This window comes from Hemibagrus wyckioides, linkage group LG02 (genome assembly GCF_019097595.1).
Source record: "Hemibagrus wyckioides isolate EC202008001 linkage group LG02, SWU_Hwy_1.0, whole genome shotgun sequence".
NCBI classification, from domain to species: Eukaryota; Metazoa; Chordata; class Actinopteri; order Siluriformes; family Bagridae; genus Hemibagrus; species Hemibagrus wyckioides.
This window is the reverse complement of record NC_080711.1, coordinates 8,588,103-8,611,887: the sequence shown is the minus strand read 5'-3', so window position 1 is coordinate 8,611,887 and position 23,785 is coordinate 8,588,103. Positions and strand designations below refer to the sequence as shown.

At 40.4% G+C, this 23,785-nt stretch overlaps 1 protein-coding gene and 1 long non-coding RNA gene across 3 annotated transcripts; one reads left to right on the top strand and one right to left on the bottom strand.

The window, feature by feature from the left end:
- Positions 1-1,565: 1,565 nt before the first annotated feature.
- rundc3aa (RUN domain containing 3Aa) lies at positions 1,566-20,529 on the bottom strand. The gene is made up of 11 exons (XM_058412310.1): positions 20,065-20,529; positions 7,886-8,001; positions 7,661-7,794; positions 7,275-7,360; positions 6,981-7,070; positions 6,731-6,811; positions 5,698-5,863; positions 4,837-4,994; positions 2,710-2,829; positions 2,519-2,625; positions 1,566-2,319 (listed from the first exon to the last, which is right to left on the bottom strand). Exons 1-11 carry the CDS (start codon positions 20,169-20,171, stop codon positions 2,177-2,179), a joined length of 1,308 nt encoding a protein of 435 aa, XP_058268293.1. The 5' UTR covers positions 20,172-20,529; the 3' UTR covers positions 1,566-2,176.
- On the top strand, positions 10,960-15,170 carry LOC131367272 (uncharacterized). Of its 2 annotated transcripts, none has more exons than XR_009206918.1 (2): positions 10,960-11,230; positions 13,259-15,170. It is a non-coding gene; the product is annotated as an uncharacterized LOC131367272 (long non-coding RNA). The 2 variants fall into 2 exon arrangements; XR_009206919.1 differs by having other exon boundaries at positions 12,426-15,170.
- Positions 20,530-23,785: the final 3,256 nt, after the last annotated feature.

Genomic DNA, 23,785 nt, shown 5'->3' with positions numbered 1-23,785 from the left:
TATTATTATTGTTATTGTTATAATCATTATCACCACCATCATCATCATTATTATCATCATCATCATCATCGTCATCATCATCATTATTATTATTATTATTGTTATAATATTATTAAGTACACCTGCTAGAAATTTATAAATTGTAAACGAACAAAAAACCTTGATTTGATTTAACTTTTATTTCTTGTCTACAAACATTAACATTAATGTTTACAATCATTGTTCATGGTATAAGTTTTAGTACCAGGATAAACTGGATGATGAATATAATAAAAGATGAATGAATGAAATGTTAACTATTTAATACTTATTAAAAACATTAACATGTCATGATTAATATTTCTCAATATCTCAGAAAGGTATACAGTGACATCATTTGTTGTGATGCATATATTATATAGTTAAATGATTAAACTTCAGGTCTGTTTCAGACTATGCAGAATAAAATCTTAGTATGACAAAACACTACATCTGTTGCAGTGCACATTATGCCAGTCATCCAGTACCTATACCTGATTTACCGAGGGACAGCTGCAATAAATAGACTAGCAGCCCAGGGCTGATTCATTCTATCCCAGTTCTACCAGTAAGTCCCATGGCAGTGAAATGCCCCCTAGATTTCATCCCCATTTGGTAATGCCTTTAGATAGACTGTGCACACATTGTGCATTTGAAATACGCATTAGAGAAAAGGACAGAGAACAGAATAAATGCAGTGTTTTTGAATAGCCGGGGTTACAACTTTTCTTTCCCCAGTCTCAACTTTTCTTTTTTGTCCTCATCGGAAATACAGCATGAACTCAGCTGAGTGTTAAAATCTGGAATTGAAATCAAATTGGAAATGCAGCTAACTAAATATGTCTTTAAGTGTTTGATATTTTCCCCACATTATGCCATTAAAGAATCTTCATGATATAATGCTATAGATAGATATTATTTCATTTTAGCCTCATATCTAAAACATCTATAAAAGTGTTTTATCATGGGATGGACTACATTCTGCAAATGTAATGTTCCTGATGCTTTCTGTTGCCCAGACTGCCTTCTGAATTTCTACAAACGTTCTACATCCTTATAAATAGCATATGATCAATCCTGGACTTGCTGAACACGTCTGCTTTCTCTGCAAATATGCCTTTTTTTTGCTTTCTTCACACCTAAAATGGACAACACAGTAGTCTGAACTAATAGGGTTTGTCCACTAGGGGTCACCTCGAGTCAACAGAACCAAATGTGTACAGTAGATTACGAATAATTAAGATTCAGCAATAAACACCTTGTTCTGCAGGTTACATTTGTTTAATTTAATCCTTGGTTTCCTCTTATTTGGATCTGCAGAAAATACACACAGACAATTCAGGCAGTTTTCCATACATCTTTAACTTTTTATTGTTCAAAATACATAATGAACACTTCCTGTTCACAAAGCCATAGTCTGAGCTTTATTCCTGAAAAAGAAGACAGATTCCCGGAAATTCCTGACTTTCTCCCCTCAGTAATCTCACTTCAGTAAAAGAAGTAAGGCAGAAACGCAAGCAGTAAAAATGCGGCGGGCACAACGTCAGTCGAGTTAGAATGAAAACGAAGGCCGTTTTATTGATGGACAAAGAGCACTACCACTACATAACAAAATATATCATATGTATAAACAATGCAGCACAATTCCCCAAGCCAGTCAAAGCTTTATAAACAGAAAATAACCACAGGAGATTACATTTTGCTGCTACCTCCACATACACACAACATCAGGCATAACTGTAGGTGGCACAAGCACATCAGTGAATACATGTATAGTCGATCGGGATGGAGGTCTGATCTCATGCAGACGAGCACAATTTCATTCTCTCTCATCACGTAATGAAGCCGAGATGACTGTCGGATGTAAGGAATATAGTGATCAGTGATTATATGGTGTTGATCGGAAATTTGGGGATAATGGTGATTCATGCCAGTATTCAACACTTTCTCAGTAAGGCTACAAACTGAGAAAGACATGCCTCTCCAGAACAGTTAGACTATTACGTATTAATGAGATGATTTGAGAATATGAAGAAATGAGGATGCACAGTGGTGGAGGACAGAAATGATGAATCTCTAGTCAGAAGCAAAGAAAAAATGGAGGTGTGGTCATGTTCGATGTGTTTTTGTCACTAGTGCGGATGAACTCTTATGAGCCCTAGCTGGGGGAGAGGGCAGGGCTGGGCTCAGCGCTGATGTTCACCAAATATTCACTGGACTTAAGACTGGCCAGAGACTTGCAGCTTGGCGAAGAGGCCAGAGACCCACACAGGCCCAGCATAGATGGAGTAGTGTCTTTCACTGGGAGGAGAGGAAAGAAAAACAACAAGCATAATCACATGCGAGAAACAGGATTCTTCTCCCACAGTGGAACTGGCAGACCTGCAGTCCGTCACCCACACGCAGATCCACAGCGCCTCTAAGACTTGTGCGTTTTGGTCTGTTAGGCCATCATTATATAAATATGATTCTGTGTATGTGTGTGTTTACTTTTGTTTACCTCCTGAGCACCAGTCATTGTCCCCATTTTGTTTCCCATCTGTCTTCAGAGACTCTTTTGAGTTCAGGCTGACTTCACCAGAGAGGCTCAAACTGTGAAAACTTCTCCTGAAATCGATGACAGAAAGCACAAGACATAAATATATAACTCCACTCCATTTACACAAACCCAATACACACTTATACACTCACCGGCGGAATATCTTTACGTCCCCTTGGTTGTTTGTAGCGCGTGCGGGTGGCCACTGGTTAACCAAGGAGACTGACAGGTTTTTACACAAATGGGCCGGTTCACACGGAATAACACCAGTCCTTCAAGACACAAGACAGCGAATAGAAAGAAAAAATATAGACAAGAAAGAGAGAAAACGAGAAGGGAATCATATGATTGTGTGGGTCGGAGCTGGTATGCATTAGATTCCATGTCTTAGAAAGCAATGATGCATTTGTTTAAGTTCATGGCATTGTTTAAGTTCATAGCATTGGATGTTTTTCTGTATGAGGTTTGTGTGTGTGTGTGTGTGTGTGTGTATGCGTATAGCACAGCTGAGTGCAAACGTGTGCACACCCTTAGGACAAAGGGAAGAAGACAAAGAAATATAATTTATAACCATGATATTTAGTGTGTGTTAGGTTTCACACATAGTCTTTGCCTTTATACAGTGAGGGAAAAAATGATTTGATCCCCTGCTGATTTTGTACGTTTGCCCACTGACAAAGAAATGATCAGTCTATAATTTTAAGGGTAGGTTTATCTGAACAGTGAGAGACAGAATAACAACAAAAAATCCAGAAAAACACATTTCAAAAAAGTTATACATTGATTTGCATTTTATTGAGTGAAATAAGTATTTGACCCCTTTGCAAAACATGACTTAGTACTTAGGGTTGGTGGCAAACCCTTGTTGGCAATCACAGACATCAGAAATTTCTTGTAGTTGGCCACCAGGTTTGCACACATCTCATATCTCAAGGAATTTGAGCCCACTCCTCTTTGCATCCACGACCCATTTTCAATGCCCTGGCTGAGGGAAGGAGGTTCTCACTCAAGATTTGATGGTACATGTCTCCGTCCATTGTCCCTTTGATGCGGTGCGGTTGTCCTGTCCCCTTAGCAGAAAAACACCCCCAAAGCATAATGTTTCCACCTCCATGTTTGACGGTGGGGATGGTCTTCTTGGAGTCATAGGCAGCATTCCTCCTCCTCCAAACAGGGCAAGTTGAGTTGATGCCAAAGAGCTGGATTTTGGTCTCATTTGACCACATGACCTCTGAATCATTCAGATGTTCTCTGGCAAACTTCAGATGAGCCTGTACATGTGCTTTCTTTAGCAGGGGGACCTTGAGGGCGCTACTGGATTTCAGTCTTTCACGGCGTAGTGTGTTACCAATTGTTTTCTTGGTGACTATGGTCCCAGCTGCCTTGAGATCATTGACATGATCATTCATTCATGATCACTGAAACTCCATGAGGTGAGATCTTGCATGGAGCCCCAGGCCGAGGAAGATTGACAATCCTTTTGTGTTTCTTCCATTTGGGAATAATCGCACCAACTGTTGTCACCTTCTCACCAAGCTGCTTGGCGATGGTCTTGTAGCTCATTCCAGCCTTGTGTAGGTCTACAATCTTGTCCCTGACATCCATGGACAGCTCTTTGGTCTTGGCCATGATGGAGAGTTTGGATCTGATTGATTGCTTCCTTCTGTGGACAGGTGTCTTTCATACAGTTAATGAGCTGAGATTAAGAGCACTCCCCGAGAGTGCTCCTACTGTAATCTCAGCTCCTTACCTGTATAAAAGACACCTGGGAGCCAGAAATCTTTCTGATTGATAGGGGATCAAATACTTATTTCACTCATTAAAATGCAAATCAATGTAGAACTTTTCTGAAATGCGTTTTTCTGGATTTTTTTCTTGTTATTCTGTCTCTCACTGTTCAGATAAACCTACCATTAAAATTACAGACTGATCATTTCTTTGTCAGTGGGCAAACGTACAAAATCAGCAGGGGATCAAATAATTTTTTCCCTCACTGTAACTGCAGTTTTTGGATGTTCTCACTCTCAAGATTTGTCCCCTATTTCTTGTTGACATTTTTGTTTGAACTCTGCCAGATGTTATTTTCTGCAAGATGTTATTTTTCTTCATATCAGGCCTGGAAACCACTAGGGCCATGACCAAACTGTTTTTCTGTTGATTTTGCCTCATGTTTTGGACTGTTTCCCTGTTGCAGGAAAATCTTTCATTTTTAAGCCAAGACACCATGGGAATGCAAACTTTTGCACACAACTTTAAATATATTGTGTGTTTCTATGTACAGTTGTGCTTGCAGCTCCAGAATAATGGCCTCAAGCTCTTTCTTCTCCTGTTGGCTCTGGATTTGCAGATCCTCCAGTTTTGCATTCAGTCTCTTATTTTCGGTCTCCACATTCTTCAGCTGTGACTCTCGCAGTCGCACCAATTCTTCCAGATAGCCCTAAAAATATACACAATACATACTTTCTAAATACAATACTGGTTATATACACCGATGAGGCGTAACATTATGAGCGGTGAGAGGTGAAGTGAATAAGACTGATTATCTCCTCATCATGGCACCTGTTAGTGGGTGGGATATATTAGGCAACAAGTGAACATTTTGTCCTCAAAGTTGATGTGTTAGAAGCAGGAAAAATGGGCAAGCATAAGGATTTGAACGAGTCTGACAACGGCCAAATTGTGATGGCTAGATGACTGGATCAGAGCATCACCAAAACTGCAGCTCTTGTGGGGTGTTCCTGGTCTGCAGTGGTCAGTATCTATTAAAAGTATCCTTTAGGTCCTGTAAATTGCGAGGTGGGGCCCATGGAGGACTTAAAGGATCTGCTGCTATCATTTCGGTGCCAGATACCACAGCACACCTTCAGGGATCTAGTGGAGTCCATGCCCCAATGGGTCAGGGCAGTTTTGGCAGCAAAAGGGGGGCCAACACAATATTAGGCAGTTGGTCATAATGTTATGCCTGATCGATGTACATGGCACATAGTAAAGCACAAGACATATATGAGCTTTATTGCAACTCATTACCAAACATTAGACATTATATTGATATCAATCCTGCTACGTTAGGCTCTTGCATCTTGTATTCCTTCACGCTTTCACATATTGGTCTGTAATGTGTTTTTTTTTTTTGTATTCACCTTCTGAGCATACACGATCTTGAACCTCTGCTCCATCTTGCGACATCTGGTGCTCCAGCTCTCCTCGTCAGTGACCAGAGGAATGTAGGGATGCTCAGCCACGCTGTCTTCACTCGCACTGCTGTCCACACTGCGCCGGTCCTCCTCGTCACTCAGGTAGTCATAACTACAGAGTGCAACATCAGTCAATATGGCAACCAGAGCTACGGCGCAACCATAGCAACAGTATCCCCAGTGATACAGAACGCATGACAATGATTTTAATTAACACAACTAGAGAAAACAATGCATGTTGTCATGAAGAATATAATAATAATAATAATAATACTACATTATAATTGCTAAGATACCAGTTCATTCAAAGGGATGAATGTAGGACACTTTGCATGATCTAACCCTAATAATTAACACATTTTAGGAAATTATTCAAGATGTGTTTGTGCCATAGACCAACTGCTAACGATTAAAAAAATGATTTATTTGATTCTGTAGTAGAACGTAGTGACACTGTGGTTCTTTATATCATTCTGTGGTTAAGGCTACTCACTTAAGATATAGGCCATGTCAGTTTGCTCTGTTCACACTTGTTTTGGTCATTTCATTGACCCACTTCTTATAGGTTTGTGGTGTACAAGCCTTATTTAATCCTAAAATTTGCAATCATCAACACTCATTCACAGAGAGGAACATTTTGTCTACAGTATGCCCCTATAAGGCCTGTGCTTTCAACCATTAAATCAGGTCTTGCTGGTTCACATTGTGTTAGTTTGTTAAGTGGTCTAGGTCATCCACATGGTGTGACTTATTGCGTTAGTAACTAATGCAAAATAATAGGTTTATTGCCATGTTTTGTAGTGAGAACTGCTCTTAGATTTTGTAATGATCATTTTAATATACAAACTAGCCAGCAGCAACCAGAACATCGGCTTCATCAAGCTTGCACACGGGCTACGCTATGGTCAGAATAGTGAAATCGGTCAAATTCCTGTATAAAGTATAAATATGTTGCTGTGTTACGGTTAACTTCCCTCACCTCTGGGTAAATTTCAGGTATGGTGTATAATCGATCACAGCAGGTGTCTTTCCATCCAGTACCTCTCCCTTCAAACAGAAACTGAAAGAGAATGACACATGAAACATGAATGAAACAAGACATGTAAAATATTCCACAGTAGTCTCTGAAATGTTTTTAAATTTCAGTGTATTACAGGAATTATAATGTAGAAGCAAAGGCACAGTAGTATAGAGATCACAGATGAAATACATAGATGAATTATTTTCACCTGAAATCAATGGCACTAAGTCCAATCAGCATCCCTGTCAGGACTGTAGCTTCCTCTCTCAGCATGATGGCACCATCATCGTAAAACTTCCTGCACACACATACAGTATATTGTGTATCTGTTACTCTACACACACGCCTAGCTAAAGTGGCCCCAATATATATCTAAGGACGTCGTACAGTTTTAAAAATCACATTTGTACAGAACTTCCTATGAATTAAATTCCAAAATTACATATTTTTGGATGTCACTTTGCCCAGCTTTTTAAATGTACAATTTTTTGAAAGTTCTAACCTCGTGGTCCGAGTATCTCTTAAAGCCGTGGCAATATATTCAGACAAACGCTTCTCCATGAGAGCCATCCGAATCCATGCCCGGCCCTACAGGAGTGATCAAAAGAATTATTGAAGATAATTCACATCAAAAAGTAAAAATAAACCAAGGATTGCTTCTTCGACAGCACCATGGCCATCACATCATCATGATTAAACATTCAGATTTACTAAGTCAATGGTGCCGTAAATGAAACGAATAAATGAATGAATGATGAAGACATATTTGATGCCATATTTAGTGCCGAATTACAGAATGGTCATTTGTTCTTATTATTTAAGTCTCAACCAATTAGAGGATGCAAGAATCATGTGAGAATAGATATTTTAATATTTAAAGACTCTTGCCTTAGCCCGGGATGTGCTGATGTTTTCAATGTTCTCGATGCTGCTGATGCAGTTGTTGTGAACTTTACTGCAGGCCAGCCGAACATAATCCCAGAAACTCCTCTGTCCATCTGAGCTGAACCAACCGCCTGGACCTGATCAAACACCAAATAACAAACATCTTTTAAGGATCTGTGATTTGCAAAAAGCACTTAATTCTGTACACAAAAGATGACAGACATTCACCTTTGAAGCGGTGACTGAGTATATGCTCCAAGATTGCAGCAAAGTTAACAAACTCTTCCGACGAGTCGTCGATGGGCTCGGCTGTGTACTTCTCCAACAGAGTCTTTACTGAAAACCTGAATTAAACAGGAAGATAAAAAGGACAAAGGGTGAAATAGTTTATGAGTGCACATTATTATAAATATACATTTAGAGAGAAATGCTGTAAAATAGTGTCCACATGCACACACAGGCTTCAATTCTCCACTCTAACTGAAGGACTTGGAGCTTTTGGGAATGGTGCCATGGCAGGCAACTGAGGTCACCCCTGTTTGTCCTGTGTTACTACACAATGCACCTCTTCAAAAGCCCTGCCTCTATTAGCAGGACAGCGATCACAATCAGAGTCCTTGTAGCCCTACCCAATTGTGCAAGGCTATTGTTAGCGTGAGGACCTTTGTCCATTTGCCTGGATCCCATTCTTTTTTTTTTCCCCCTTCTTTATAAGTTCAGCTTCACAGTGAGAAAATGACAGAATACCCTAAACAAACACCCACACACTTTACATCTCTCCACCCACTCACTGAAAAAGCGATGGCCTGATCTATTTAGTGCTGCCTTCGACAGTAGCACAGCTACTCTGGATCTCCTCGGTCTCACAAGGTTTTATAGCACAGGAAAACCTGTAGGGTTCTGGTATGCCGAGACTGCACTGACCCACTCCTACGCAACCAAAGTGCAGAAGAAAGAGAGAGACTGAAACAGGGCTGGCAGCATCTCTGGAGCAGCACCATTCATGCCTTCATGGGGAACACCAGCATCACTGAAGGCAAAACAGCCCTGTCTTTGGGTGGTTCCTCTATAGCTCGTGGCAAGACCTCTATCACCATGGGCAAGTCTTCCATCACCCGCGGTGTGACCACAACTTCCATGGGCGACTCCACCATCACACGAGGCAAGACTACCATCTCCCTGGGCAGAGCAAGCTTTAGCAGAGGCAAAACCACAACTTCTTTCGGAAAGGCTCTGATGTCCAAACGCAGAACCACTTAAATGGCAAAAAGCACCACAACTGCTGGAATGAGAAGCAAGTTGTCGAAAGTGAGGAGGACAGTCGAAGACAGCCAGGAAACAGACAAACAGGAAGAAACAAGTGGCAACAGAAAAGGAGAAAGGGCATCCATTTTGATGAGAAAGACTTCCTTCATAAAAGGGAAGATGAAAATGCTCAGAAGCAAGAACGCCATCTCATGGGGACGAACCGCTGTCTCGAGAAGCAAGACCAAATTGCGGAGGGGAGAGACAGCATTTACGGTGGGTACAACCACAATTACACATGGGGAGACCACTAGTTCCTTAAGCAAGGCCACTTTAAGTCAAGGAAAGAAGTCTGTAACTGTAGTAAAAACGTCCGTCAAAAGAGGCAAAGACACTCAATGGAACGTCTACTGGGATTTTCATCTTTGACTGAAATACATTTACCAAATAGACTTTGGGATTAAAGAACGTTCATGCAAGTTAGTTGATATGTCATATGCAAGTGTACTGTCTGTCTGATCAGATGAAATAGAATCAATTGTTATTGTACCTTAAATCAGGTTGAAGTCTTATATGAAACTTCTGTTCCTGAGGTGGAATATGGTTGAAAAGTCTGAGCTGATTTAAAGAATTACTTTATGCAATGATGGAAATCAGCCAAAAATGCTGATTCTAAGGCCATGGGTGTAGAGTTTGTTTGAAGCAAGTGTTTGTATGCTTGGTGTGCTGGCAGGATTCCAGTCGGAAACAGCTGGTATGGTGTAATGACGAAGTCATGTGTCTGAAGAGAACCAATAATGTAAGAGTCTGTTTTAAGCGGTCTTATCATATATGGCAACAGAACAAAAGAGATAACCAATAGAGAAAGTATATGATACTGTATGCAGATCATAACATCTGCCTTTATTAATGTCAACAAACTAATGGAAAACTCAACTAGGGTACCAAACATTAATAAACTGTACTTTAATGTAGCTGAAAACTTTGCTTGTTTCATTTTTTCACCTCACAATCCCAGTAATAGAATACTGGAGTTCTCTGTGTGGAGCTATTATAAAAAAACAATCAAATGAAAGACTGAAAGCTTGATGACACCAAAAATCTGATTTGATATTGACTTCATTTTACAATTTACTCAAATCTATCAAATCCAATCCGCCCAGGTTGTTTGTTAGTTTGAACTTTGCTGGTTGTGTAAATCAAAAACCCTATATCTGTAAGCACACTTTCAGTACCCATGTACAGTATCACCAGAGACACCATTAGAGAACAGTTCTAGCAGAAAACAATGCCAAGGAACTTAGTGATGTCACCATCGATTGTATCTTTCAACAATGTGTCCTTCAGTTTGGTCCACGGCCTCGCATTGCCATCGGTACAATGGAATCCACTGTCCCACCGGCCCCCAGATAGGGCTGCGGCCTCCTACAGAGGTTTCTATCCATTCACTTCATACAGGGGAGGTATGTGGCCTTCTGGAGCCCACGTCGTCCTTCTCAACAACGGCTTTTTGCTGCTACATGGGGGTTGTACCGAATGCGCTTAGCATTCTGGTCCCATCCCAGCACTTGCTGCGTGGATCCGTCACACCCTGCCAGGCATTGTCTGTGCGAGTGTGCTGCTACAAGGTTATGTGATGAGCCATTACATCTTTGTCCTGTGAAACCAAAGAAGCAAAAAAAAAAAACCTAACTTCCTTAGGGAGAAGAGACAAGATTTAACCCCAACGTGCTCATCATCTCCCAGGCTGGCTGCTGCGGGAGGAGATCCCCTGCTACTCCTCCTCCACCACAAATTGGTTCTCCTCCACCATGGGTAACACCAGCTTCACAGAGGGCAGGACAGCCCTCAATCTGGGAAGCACGTCCATCAAGAGGGAGAAGAGCAAGATTTTGATGGGCAACACCTCAATCTCTCGTGGAAAGAGCACCACATCCTTGGGCTCCTCAACCATTACTAGTGGCAAGACCAAGATCTCCCTGGGGAGTGCTTCCTACAGCAGAGGCACCAAGACCACATCCTTCCGAAAGGCATTCTTGCCCAAAAGGAAGACTCTTTAACAGGGAGTGGGGCCAAATTGTCTGTTCAAGGGTGTGTGGGGAGTGTGCGGGGCACCAGGAAGGTGGAGGGGAGTTTTCTACAGTCTATCAAATACAGAAAATATCAACGAAAACTGAAGCCGAAGCATCATCACAACAGAATTCTGAGGGGGTTATTATGGGCATCAAGTTTATTTCTTTTTTCCGACACCCAGAAACTGCGGGATTGAGTTTGACATCAAGGTTTCATCTGTTCCAGTAACTGCTTTGGATTAAGTCAAAGATGCAGGTTAGTGTGTCAAGATACCTGTTAAAGTGGGTTCCAGTGTAACATGTTATATTCTCTCTTTCATGGAAATATTCTGGTCAGGGTAAAACATTAAACATGTTTAGAACACGATGTATACAGCATTTAAATATACTGCTTGGAGATTTTTTGGACTCAGGTGGGCTGTTAACTGATACTAGAGTAATGATCAAAGAGACATTTTACATTTCTTGTTGTATAAATCCACTTAATCAAATGTGGGGGATAAGGAGGAATATACCATTAAGATTATAGCATACATCTATAGTGTTTGAGTGGTAACCTGGCATATTTAGGCTTTTGGAGCTGTAGATAGAAGGAGGACAAAACAAAAAAAAAGAACAGTGGTCAGTCTTTTCTGAAAAGGTGCAATGTTCTTGTTCAAGCCAAATAGGTGCCACACTTAATAGTTGCTTCTTAACCATTGCATATGCAAGTGAAATATGGTAAGCCTCCTATTTGCCTGGAATGAAAACCTGTAGCTTCACTGGCCCTTTGTAGATATGACTGATGACCACTAAAGAAAAGCTGTGTAAAAAGTCCCCCAAAAAGTCCAGGGAAATGTTGCTATGTTTACTCATCTTCAGCGATAACAAGGTTTTTCAAAGCATGAAGACTGTTACTCACATAGAAACTCATGTATGTGATGGAGGCGTAAAAATGTCACGCTCCGAGCTAGTGAAGAAAGTTAGTTAGCTGAAGGAAGAACTTGCATGCCTCAAATGCTAATTGGTGAATGGCAGCAAGATGCTCTTGGTACGATTTGACACTGACAAACAAATGTACAGCCACAACAACAGGCTTTTGTGCCTCGGCTCTTGCCCACAATGGCAATATGCCAAGGGAAAGCCATGCTGTGCTCCTTTTGAAAGAGTCCCTCAGAACGGCAGTTTATGGAAGTTTAATGCACTTTGAAGCTGCCCTCCACATATTTTCTCGAATAGCATTAAAGTGATTATTCTCAGACCAGACATGCTGCCTTACTGTTTCTATTCCACATTCTCCTCCTCTCCAATAGCTCATTATGTCTCCTACATAGTAAGGCATCCCTCTTTCTTCTTCTCTTCTCATCACCCGTCATATGTTCTTCCCCTATCTATTTCTCAGTTGATATTTATAACACTTTTCTTTTTCCCTCTCCCCATCCTTGTCTCTCTATATGTCTTTCTTTCCCTAGTACTTGCAGGATCAGCTGACTTTATGCGGTGCCTCCATTCTTGAAGCTCAACAGCAGACCTAAGATCGACATTTAAACTTTTCTCCAAATCTTTTGGCCATTACATGACCAAGACCACATCTGATCAGGAACTATAAATACGAATTCAATTGATTCTTCTTTATATCACTTTATATCAAGGGTGCCCATAACATCAGTGTATTCAGTTTTCCATCAAGTAGGATGAAAGCGAAATGTTCATTGCATGTGTTTATTAAAAGGCAAAAGCATGTGAATTATGAAGGTTGACTGAGGCTGAGATTAGAGGGTGTGACATCCTGTATTGAACATTCGATATGTTACGAAAGTCAGAAAGCAAGCAGCTGGGATAAATATGAACGTGATTCAAGGACAGGGACTATAAGAGAGTAATGAATCTTTACACACAACATGGATCCACTCCATACTCCATACTCCAATGATTTTTATTTTCTTATTTAGCTTAAATTCATTCAGCAATCTTTAAAAGTGAGCCAGAAAATCTGTATTCTATTAAATCTTTCCTGCTGAGCAGAAAATTTCTTTTTAAAAAATAAAAAAAAATGGAGGGGATGCTTGAAGAAGGAAACAAGTCACAGCAGTAAAGGGCCCTTACCCCTTTCTCTGAAGAGCACTCCAGATAACAAGTGGCTCACTGTCAAATAGCACGTTACCTCATTTTTCCAATCGTCTACTCATTTATTCCTTCTAAGCTTAATCCCACGTTCTCCCTCATGATGGGAGGAAAAACTAAAGAAAGCAATACGAAATAAAAAAATGATAATATTAATGTTCAACTATTTTATTTTTCTTAGGTTGAACATGCTGCCAGCACCAACTTCCCTAAGCGTCTGCCACATGAATTAGCCGTCTATACAAGACAAATTACTTCTATTCCGTCTATTCAACATCCTGCACCTTCTGGCTAGTTTCCACTCCAGCCTTTGTCTTTTTAAACGTCTTTACACGGTGTTTTGAGCAAGGGCCATTGTTCCCTGAACATACGCTTTTATTTGCAACTCCAGGAATCAGTAAATTCAGGGAAGAGACTTTTATGCTAAGCTCTAAATGTTTTCTTCACATTCTTGCTGAAATCATGTCATCCAAATTTCCATTCAGCCCACAAACACGTGGAGACTTGGCCAAAACGGAGACTTTCCTCAGACCTGCTGGAACTCGGACCTCTCAACTTTGACCTGGAACAGAAGTCATCAGGCCCCATGCGAAACCCCCCGGATCACCCTGTGACGATGATTACACCCTTTACTCCTGTGTTACTGTCCGTATGTTGTTTTATATCACTGTATTCGTGCCATATAAATGGAGATCATAATAGTCACTCATGCTGAGACAGGATCAGCGCCCTCATTGGCTAGATAACATTGGGAAATGAAAGCCAAAAACTGATCCCAGTTAGCATAGTCTCTTCATTTCTATACCTATGACTTCAGACGTATGCGCCTCTGTAGAATGTGCCGTGAGGCACTGATACAGATGAAATATCCTTTAAAAAAAAAAAATACTTGTTTTATTTCAAAAAGGTAAACTGTGTAAAACTGTGTGTAGTGTGGATTATGTCTGTGAAATGTGTGAAAGGTAGAAGAGAAAAAAAAAAAAGAGACTACATCATAACTAATGCTTTAGACATTACTGCTGATCTCCACCACAGATGGAACAGGTTGGGCAAGGACAAGTGAAGGCTTACTCAAACCAACTGTGTTTCTGAACATCAGAATGTGCCATCAGCTGTAGTCGAAGCCAACAAACCTGTTCAGACTGTGGTGCTGGGAAACGAAAACAAAAAAACAAGCAAAAACCCTATTTAAATGATCGGACTATTGCACATGTATGAACTTTCCATGGCACTATCCTTTAGAACATATATTTCCAGCCCTGGTTTTGGAATACCTCATGTCCTGCACATTTTAGTGTTTTCCCTGGTCCCGACACTTCCGATTCAACTAGTCAGCTGATAGAGAGCTCTACGTTGACATGGGTGAGCAAGCAAAACATCAAATTGTGCAGGACAGGGGTTTTCTGCAAATCCACGGCAAGTGTCATGCTGCCCTCTAGAGGCTTCGAGGACAATTAAAAGCCTTTGTTTTGACCAGCACTATTAAAGAATCCGGAAAAGTAGTGATCTGTTACTAAGCCAATCCGACATTAAGTCACTGCTGATCTCGGATATCAGAGCATTTCATTGCATGGAAATTATCTGATCAATAAGTGGGCAATTTAATGGAGAACACAGTCTGGCAATAAGATCAAGGCACATGTACAACCGAGCTGAAATCCAGACCACGAAACACAGCAGGTTTCAGATCCATCGAGTTTTAGTGTCCTTAAGAACTAATATATAGCTAAAGTTCCCGTAGAATGCAGGTAACAGTCATTTACTGTTGAGATGTCTATTCTAGCAACTATTAATTCAATTTCAGGGTTTAACCATTTTATTCTATTCAAGTCCTTGTCTTGTGTAAGCTTGTCTTTAAATGTCTAAGATCATATTGGTCTTCATGTGGTCAAGTAGGAGTTCTGGTGGACAAAATGGCCACTGTTCTCGTCAATGAAAATGTCTTTGTGGTTACTGAACTTCCATTTTCGAACTTTTTTTTCTCTCTCTCTCTTGCTGTGTTAGCATTTTATATGTTTAACCAGTGTTCAACAGACACCTGGAAAGGAAGATTCTGACTGTAGTGCTTGTTTAATAAACAGTTGCTTACTTTTGCCTGTCTTTTTCTTCTTTAGTCAACAAAAAAATTCCTACAGACGTACAAACACTATACCAAACAACATATTTGGAAGGAGTCTGGATGCCTAGTTGGTACGCTCCATGAGATTTTCCATGGCCTAGGATCAACAAGTGTACATACAGAGTTTGTAGACGGTTCACACCTGGGGTGTCACTAAACCTTTCTACTGTAGAAAGGTCTGAAAATAGCCTTTCCTATTCATTGAACATTATCATTTACATCATTTGAATTATTTAATACATGATGGCTGATTGTAATGCAAGCTAAAGTAAAAAATATCCTGCACATCCTCTTCAATCACACCCCCTCACTATGCTTCTCCTCACTTCACTTTTCCCCATTTTGTTTCACACAATAATTCATAATATGACATAATAGCTGAGGACCTAGGAGAGGTAACTACCAGACTAGCTCTTATCCGTGTTAATGAGTAATATGTAAATATGTATTTGTGTTGAATGAGGATATCCTGTTTTACAGATCTGTTTACATGGCACAAATAAAATTAGCCTGTTAAATAGGTACTAAAAAGTACCAAAGTTGTTGTTGTCCTTCGGCTGCTCCCTGTTTGGAGTCACCACAGAGGACCATCCAATCTGAATATTTTGATTTGGCACAAATTTTATGCCGGGTGCCATTCCTGATGCAACCCTCCAATTTTATCGAGGCTTAGGGCCGGCACTGAAAGTTAACCCCTAATGGCTTGGCTGCTTCCTGCCCAGGTATCAAACCTGGGCCTCGGCTGTGAGAGAGCATGATCTTGATGCTAGACCTAAAAAAGTACTAAAGTACCTTTGTAAAGATTCTAGGGAGGCCTGTGCCCTCTAGAAACACCCTTGTGTCACATCAAGCCCCATGCAGACCCCCCGGATCACCCTGTGAAATGACTACATCATTCACTCCTGTGTTACTGTCCGTATAATGTTTTATATCACTGTATTTATGCCATATAAATGGAGATCACAATAGTCACTCACGCTGAGACAGGTTCAGCGCCCTCACTGGCTATATAACATTGGGAAATGAATGCCAAAAACTGATCCCAGTTGGCATAGTCTCTTCCTTTCTATACCTATGACTTCAGACGTATGCACCTCTGTAGAATGTGCTGTAAGGAATCAAACCCAGACCTCGGCTGTGAGAGAGCAGGATCTTGATACCAGACCTAAAAAGTACCTTTGTAAATTGTCTGGGAAGGCCTGTACACTCTAGAAACACCCCTGGGTCAGACCTGACTTGGGTGCCTGAGAAACAGTCATTGCCCATTGATCATACTGGATAAAACACATTATGGTACTGTTCTAAGTTGTCCTGTAGTCTCATATACAGATCCATCTGTAGTGTCTTGTTAGTAACAGTTAGAAACATCTTTTTAAAAGCTTCATCTAGCACACTTCTTCACTTTGTACATCTCTGTGGGCCTTTAAAAGATTTACGTGGAACCCTAGAACAATAGGTTCTTTTAGAGAAGGCTCCAAATAGAAAGCAGAAACCATTAACTAGTCAAAGAATATGTCAGTAATCCCCATGTGTGTGTGGACCTGAGTGGACAACATTTTATTCCACTGGATATAGATGATGATTCATGATGATTCATTCATGACTTAACTGCACTAGCTGGGTATTTTTCAACTTGGCACAACACCGACCTTACAAAAAAAGCCCTCGTCTCAGCTCTACTGATCAGAAGCTTAAATCTAAAATCATTACAATCTTTTGAACCATTTAAAAAAGGCCCTTAATCCATAAAACTGATCAGTTTGTATACTGTCGCAGTTGGAAGACTGATTTGATGCTAAATAAAATGAGTCGAATGTAAACGTTTCACTTTACTGAAGCATGACCACACAGGATCATGTATCTGTATTTGATTACTTCAGAAACTGCGCTTTCATCCTGCTGTTCCTAAGAAACTCACAGATTTCCCAGTTATCAAAAATGATCCTTCGGGAAATGGTATATCCTGCTGTTTTTTCAGCACTCTTGTATCAATAGACACAGTGGGAAAGAAGACATGAAGACATTGGCATATGACTGCTGCTGAACTGGTTTATGGGAGGAAAAAAAGATGTCACTGATATTCAGCTCCAGATTATAGCACATTTCACCTAACAAAACCTACCAGATAAGCATACATCAAATGCCTATATAAAATGTGGTATATTAGCACTTGTTTATACATGCTAATAATATACACTATATTGCCAAAAGTTTTGGGACACCCCTAGAACACCTTTGGGATGAATTAGAGCGGAGACTGTGAGCCAGTCCTTCTCGCCCAACATCAGTGCCTGACCTCACAAATGCGCTTCTAAAGGAATGGACAAAAATTCCCATGAACACTCTCCTAAACCTTGTGTAAAGTCTTCCCAGAAGAGTTGAAGCTGTTATAGCTGCAAAGGGTGGGCCAACTCCATATTAAATTCATGTGCATGTAATGGCAGACGTCCCAGTTTTGGCCTGGCTCACAGTCTCCGCTCTAATTCATCCCAAAGGTATTCTATCAGGTTGAGGTCAGGACTCTGTGCAGGCCAGTCAAGTTCCTCCGCACCAAACTCACTCATCCATGTCTTTATGGCTCTTGCTTTGTGCATCCCTAAACTGTTCCCACAAAGTTGGGAGCATGAAATTGTCCAAAATGCCTTGGTATGCTGAAACATTAAGAGTTCCTTTCACTGGAACTAAGGGGCCAAGCTCAACCCCTGAAAAACAAAAACTGGATTCAAAGGCTTTCCCAAATCCTTTGGAAATATAGTGTATATTTTTAAAAACTACTTCAGTCACCAGTGGTTCTTGAATTCAGAGCTCTATGGAAATGCAGAAAAGACTTCCTTCCTTCTTTACATGTGAATTTAGATGGAAAATCGTCCTAATACAAAGACACATATCACACAGCAAACTATTACATGGTACTAGTGCTTGCTGACTTTTCTAAGCTGTGTTGGTTTTCTCATATTAAGGTTCTTGCATGACTACCTGAATAAGAATGCTAAAAAAAAAAAAAGTGTAGATCACTGAATATTCAGTCAGTCATCAAAATGTGTACTGGAGAATGAAATGATCACATTGCTAACAGCCGCATCTATAAATCTATAATATAGACTTGATATTATATATGGTCCAATTAGTAAACTTACAGGGGGCCCAAGAACCATGGTAATATGGTGTTAAAGTCTAGTTTCCGTTCCCTGCAGGAAAATATGACCCGCTATGTTTAGATAACCACAAGACATTCATGTGCTTAATTGCAAGCAACAGCTTCTCGGGTTGCTTTTGCTAGGTCTTTTCAGCCTGTGGAAACTGTAATGACTTGTAGGTAGAGGTCAAACATCACATTTAGTCTAGTTTCAAACACCACATAGCCATATTAGCAAGATAAAAAATGCCACAGTTCATATATTCTCATGAACATACAATTTGGAAATGACTACATGCCCCCCTACTACATGACTACATGACCATGCTAGCTACTGCTCATAAATTAGCTTGCATGGTCAAACCGAAGCAGCATTTCAGCATCTGAGTCCTGATTTTATATTGTCCTATTCTCAGTGCTTTATTTAACACTTAGCATGAATGACAAAATGTACCACAATGGCCAAATTTCTGTTCAGCACTACCATTAGCTAGGTTAGCAGCAACAAGCTAAATATGCAGATTATGTGCAGGTACAATGTGACCATCTACTAATGTTTATCAGTCGTGATAGGCTCAGTGTCACTAACTGAACTGAGATTAGCTTTTACTTTAACATTCAAGTAAAAAATATTGAACTCAGTGCTTCAGCAAACACTTTATCCTGTTGAGAGTCACAGTGTAACCTATCACATGAATACTGGGTGTGAACGAATGAATGAATGAATGAATGAATGGATGGATGAATGAATGGATGAATGAATGAATAAGTTAATGGCTACTTTGCCTTTTTTCTTCAGTGTTTAACAGAATACATTGGAGATGGTACACTGGTAATAAATAATACATCAGGGATAGGCTCTGGATCAGTTTACTCATGATGGATGGATGGATGGGTGGAGGCCTCTGGTGGAATACTTCTTTCCCACACTATTTTGCCAAGTGCATGCTACTTCGGTTACCATTGTAGATCATTTCTGCCTCTTGGTAATCATATACAAAACAATAATCTGTTATCAGAGAAAGGCTTGGTGATACGTCTGCTGGTACGCAGTATGCCTTGACTAAACTACGCAATTACACAGTGAACTTAGGGACGGCCCTCCATCTCCATCTCCACCTCCAACCGAACACAGAATACACTATACACTTAGACCAATGTAGTGTCGTGTCATGATCAACGTTATGGGAATAAGAGACCGAGAGGGAGTCCTGATTTTACACTGACTCCTGTATCTTGCATCATAAGCACTTTGTCCTTCTTTAGACGTGATGAAGGATGATGATGATGATGATGATGATGATGATGATGATGGATCCACGGAAGATCAGCCGAAGGTGAATGCATTATTTCCTGTGGTGTTACTGCCTAAAGCACATTCCTATTTACAGCTCTCCTTTACATCTGAAATGAAATGCCTTGACGCAAGCTCACTGCCTGGCTGATTTACGTCAACCTCCATGCTCAGGTGTCCCACAGAGATTGTGCCATATTTTAACTCAGTAACAAGCTCTGGCCTAATCGCATATTCGCCATTGTCCATAAATAAAGCCGTCACATTTCACATGATCTGAGGCTGAAGCGCATTTCTGTCCATAGCGCAGGCTACTGACGCCGCACCAATGACGTTCAGTCAAATCGCTTATTCATTCAGCAGACTGCCCACAGGCTCCTGATGGACACGGATATGGACATGGATGATTGTCTAAAAAAATAAAAGATCAAACCTTACCTGCAGACAGTGATGAGGTTCTTGCGCTCCACCGCTACGTTTCTGTTGGACGCTTTTTTCGACGTTAGACCCATAGCCATCGCGGTGTGGACGCAAGTCGCTTCCATCCGATGGAGCCTTAACGCTTCGAGCCGTGAGCCTCCAACCCCTCCCTTTGGACCAAAACACACGAAACACACGCTTCACACAGCACACACACTCCTACACCTACACCACAGGACATTTCCTCGGACTACTGAAATGATGCTCTAAATTCTAGGCTGCCCCCCTCACTCCCTCCCTCTGATCACATAACCTGCACTATCACTACACCTGACCCTTTGTTTACACAAAATTCTACTTGCTTTAACTCTTTTCCTTTTTTTTTATCAAATCCAAATCAACCAGGCCTTTTTAGAAGCATAAACAGCATTATATCTTTTTGTGTATGGTTTTTAGCTACTTGTTTAGATTAAGATGCAACAGTTATATCTGGTAATAATAAAAGTCACCCCCAAAAACCCTCAGTTATTTCCCCCCTGTACATACCATGACAGCACGATGCACTTTTTCCACCTTTCCCTATTTGACTAGGGTTGCCACGTTATGCTGAATCCCTTCAGAAAGCTTGAAAAGTAGGGGCGTGCGTGTGTGTGTGTGTGTGTGTGTGTGTGTGTGTGGATAGATAGATATATGAACCACAAGTTGAAAGTTTAATAGTTTTATATAGATGTATATAAATGTAATAAACATTTAAAAACACCAGGTTTAACCATCCAACTACGTCACACGCCAAATTAAATTTGCCTAGTAACAAGCAGCTGATTGGCTGTTAGTCCAATATGACGATTTTTGTTTGTTTGTTTGTTTGTTTGTTTTAATTAGGTTGTTTTTGCATTTTTAAAAATTAGGCTGCTTTTCGTTGCGCAATTTATTTTGTAAACATGATATTAAAATAATTTAACTTATTTTTTTAGAAGCCTACTGTAGTAGCTAGGGATTTTGAAATTGCATTTAATTTACACAAATTGTATCTGCTCTTTAATATCCAAAATATAAATCATTCAGTTAGGGCTTTTCAAAGCACAGAGCTAACCTCAATATTGTTGTATTTTGTGTGATAAACTATAGCTACTTATTTGAGGGAGGTCTATTAGGATGAATTATTGTCGTGTTTAGTCACTGTTCAATAAAAAAAAATGTGTTAAATGAAGCCCATAAAAAAATATAAATATTTATACATTTTCGTACCATGAATGAACGGTGTACGTCTTGATCTTCTGATCTGACTGGGGTTGCCATGTTTTGCTGAATTACCACAGAAAGATCTTGAATAAACAACTATGCTAGCATATATATTAGCATTTCCGTTTATAGCATTTGGCAGACATACTTATACAGGGCAACTTAAGACATAAGATGTCTCAGCAAATTATTAAGTACGTCCTCACTCTGGTTAACTAAGACTAAAAAGGAATAAAAACCTTTTTTAATTCTAAAGTACTTCATGAATATTTCATACTTTAAGCTGCTGTTTGGATGAAGTCTCTCTATTTGGACATGTGAAAGACTTCAGTTTTGGGCTTAAAGAACTTGTAGACGTTTCAAAACATTTTATGTTAAACACCAAACTACATCACATGCCAAATAAAATCTGCCTAGTAACAAGGAGCTGATTGCTTGGAATCTGTTTTGCTTGATTTATGTCTTTCTTTTTTATGGAATTTATTTTTGTAGACATATATATTGTAGATATATACACCGATCAGGCCTAACATTATGAGCAGTGAGAGGTGAAGTGAATAACACTGATTATCTCCTCATCATGGCACCTGTTAGTGGGTGGGATATATTAGGCAGCAAGTGAACATTTTGTCCTCAAAGTTGATGTTAGAAGCAGGAAACATGGACAAGCGTAAGGATTTGAGCGAGTCTGACAAGGGACAAATTGTGATGGCTAGACGACTGGATCAGAGCATCTCCAAAACTGCAGCTCTTGTGGGGAGTTCCCGGTCTGCAGTCTTTTCACTATTGTATGCACATGTCCAACTGTTCAGTGTTTCAGTACTTTTTTGCATAACTTGCTGTTCTCTAACAAGGTGCTTAACGGCAAAATTCACAACTGGTGTTTGATCCATGAATCGACCAATAAATTTTCTGGTTCAGTTAGAATTGGTATTTAAACAGTCCTCTTCATCATGCTGTTCACATTTTGACATCATGAGACCAAGACCACACCTAACAATTGATCAACAGTACCTCGTCATTGTGAGGCTTCAAACAGGATGTTCTCAGAGGGAAGTGGCCACTGAGCTTAGAGTGTCACAGAGTGTCATCAGCAGGTTGTGACAGAGATACAGAGAGACTGGAAGAGTCACAGAAAGGCATAGAAGTGGACGTCCTTTGGCCACATCCCAAGTTGATGACTGCTTCATTGTGAACAGTGCCCTGTGGAACCGGATGATGAATGCCACTCAACTCCAGGCACATTTAAGGGAGGTGAGAGGCACCCAAGTGTCACGTCAGACCATTCATTTACATCAGCATGGTCTGCGTGCTAGACGACCTGCAAGGGTACCTGACAACACCAGGCACAGGCGTCATCGTCTTGCATGGGCAAGGGAGCATTTACATTGGACGAAGGACCAGTGGGCCTCAGTGCTGTTCTCTGATAAAAGTTGAGTCACGTTGAGCAGAAATAATGGCTGCCAACGATGTTGAAGACGTCAAGGAGAGCGCTATGCATCATCCACTGTTGTGGTGGTGTTACAGTCTGGGCAGGTGTGGCTACTCAATACAGAACTGCCCTACATCTTGTGAATGGTACAGTGACAAGCCAATACTACCTGAATAACATCATTAATCCAGTCATTGTGCCCCTGCATGAACAACACAGGCCTAATTTCATCTTCATGGACGACAATGCTCCAGCTCATCGAGGTCGCATCATTAGGGAACGGCTGTTGGAGGCTGGGGTACCTCAAATGGAGTGGCCTGCACTTTCTCCAGACCTGAATCCCATAGAAAACCTATGGGATCAGCTGAGTCACCATGTAGAGGCTCGTAACCCTGCACCCCAGAACCTCAATGACCTGAGGGCCGAAGAGTGGAATACCATGCCTCAGCAGACAATAAGTCGACTTGCAAACAGCATGAGACGTCGTTGTCAAGCTGTAATTGATGGTCAAGGGCACATGACAAATTATTGAGACATTGACATTTTTTGTTGTGGTATACCCCCCACTGTTGTTGGCTTTTGTTTCAATAAATTGTTTGAGATGAGAAAATCACCATTGCATGCTTCTACATAAATGCCCTACTTTCATGATATAATATCACTGTAGCGTGAACTTTTTACATTTTCCATAAATTTCACCCAAAGGACAAATATCCTTAACTTTTTGTGAGTAGTGTATATATTTAAATCTAGAAAAATTGTGTTATAAAATTCCATGGAGCATCAAAATATGTGAGGAAGAGACCACATCCTATGCTAAAAGGTCAAATTAGACTACACCATGCTATCTCATGACAGCAGTGAGAGGAATAAAATCGTGCAGATAAAGGTCAAGAGCTTTAATTAACGTTCTCATCAAAAAATCAGAACAGTCAAAAAATACTCGAAACCAGCCTGGTCAAAGTCAATGGGATTACAGTCTAATGTTTGTTGTGAACATCAACTCACGCTCTTGACCTTTATCTGCAAGAGTTTCTGTATTGTTTATGCATTCGCTTTAATGAC

Bases quoted from the DNA above. Each gene is read 5' to 3' on its own strand.
- rundc3aa (XM_058412310.1), bottom strand. From the start codon at position 20,171: ATGGAAGCGACTTGCGTCCACACCGCGATGGCTATGGGTCTAACGTCG. The intron at 4,995-5,697 runs GTGAATACAAAA...GTATATTTTTAG, and splicing joins AGATCGTGTATGCTCAGAAG to GGCTATCTGGAAGAATTGGT. The intron at 2,830-4,836 runs GTACATAGAAAC...TGTGTCTTGAAG, and splicing joins CTGGAGCTGCAAGCACAACT to GACTGGTGTTATTCCGTGTG.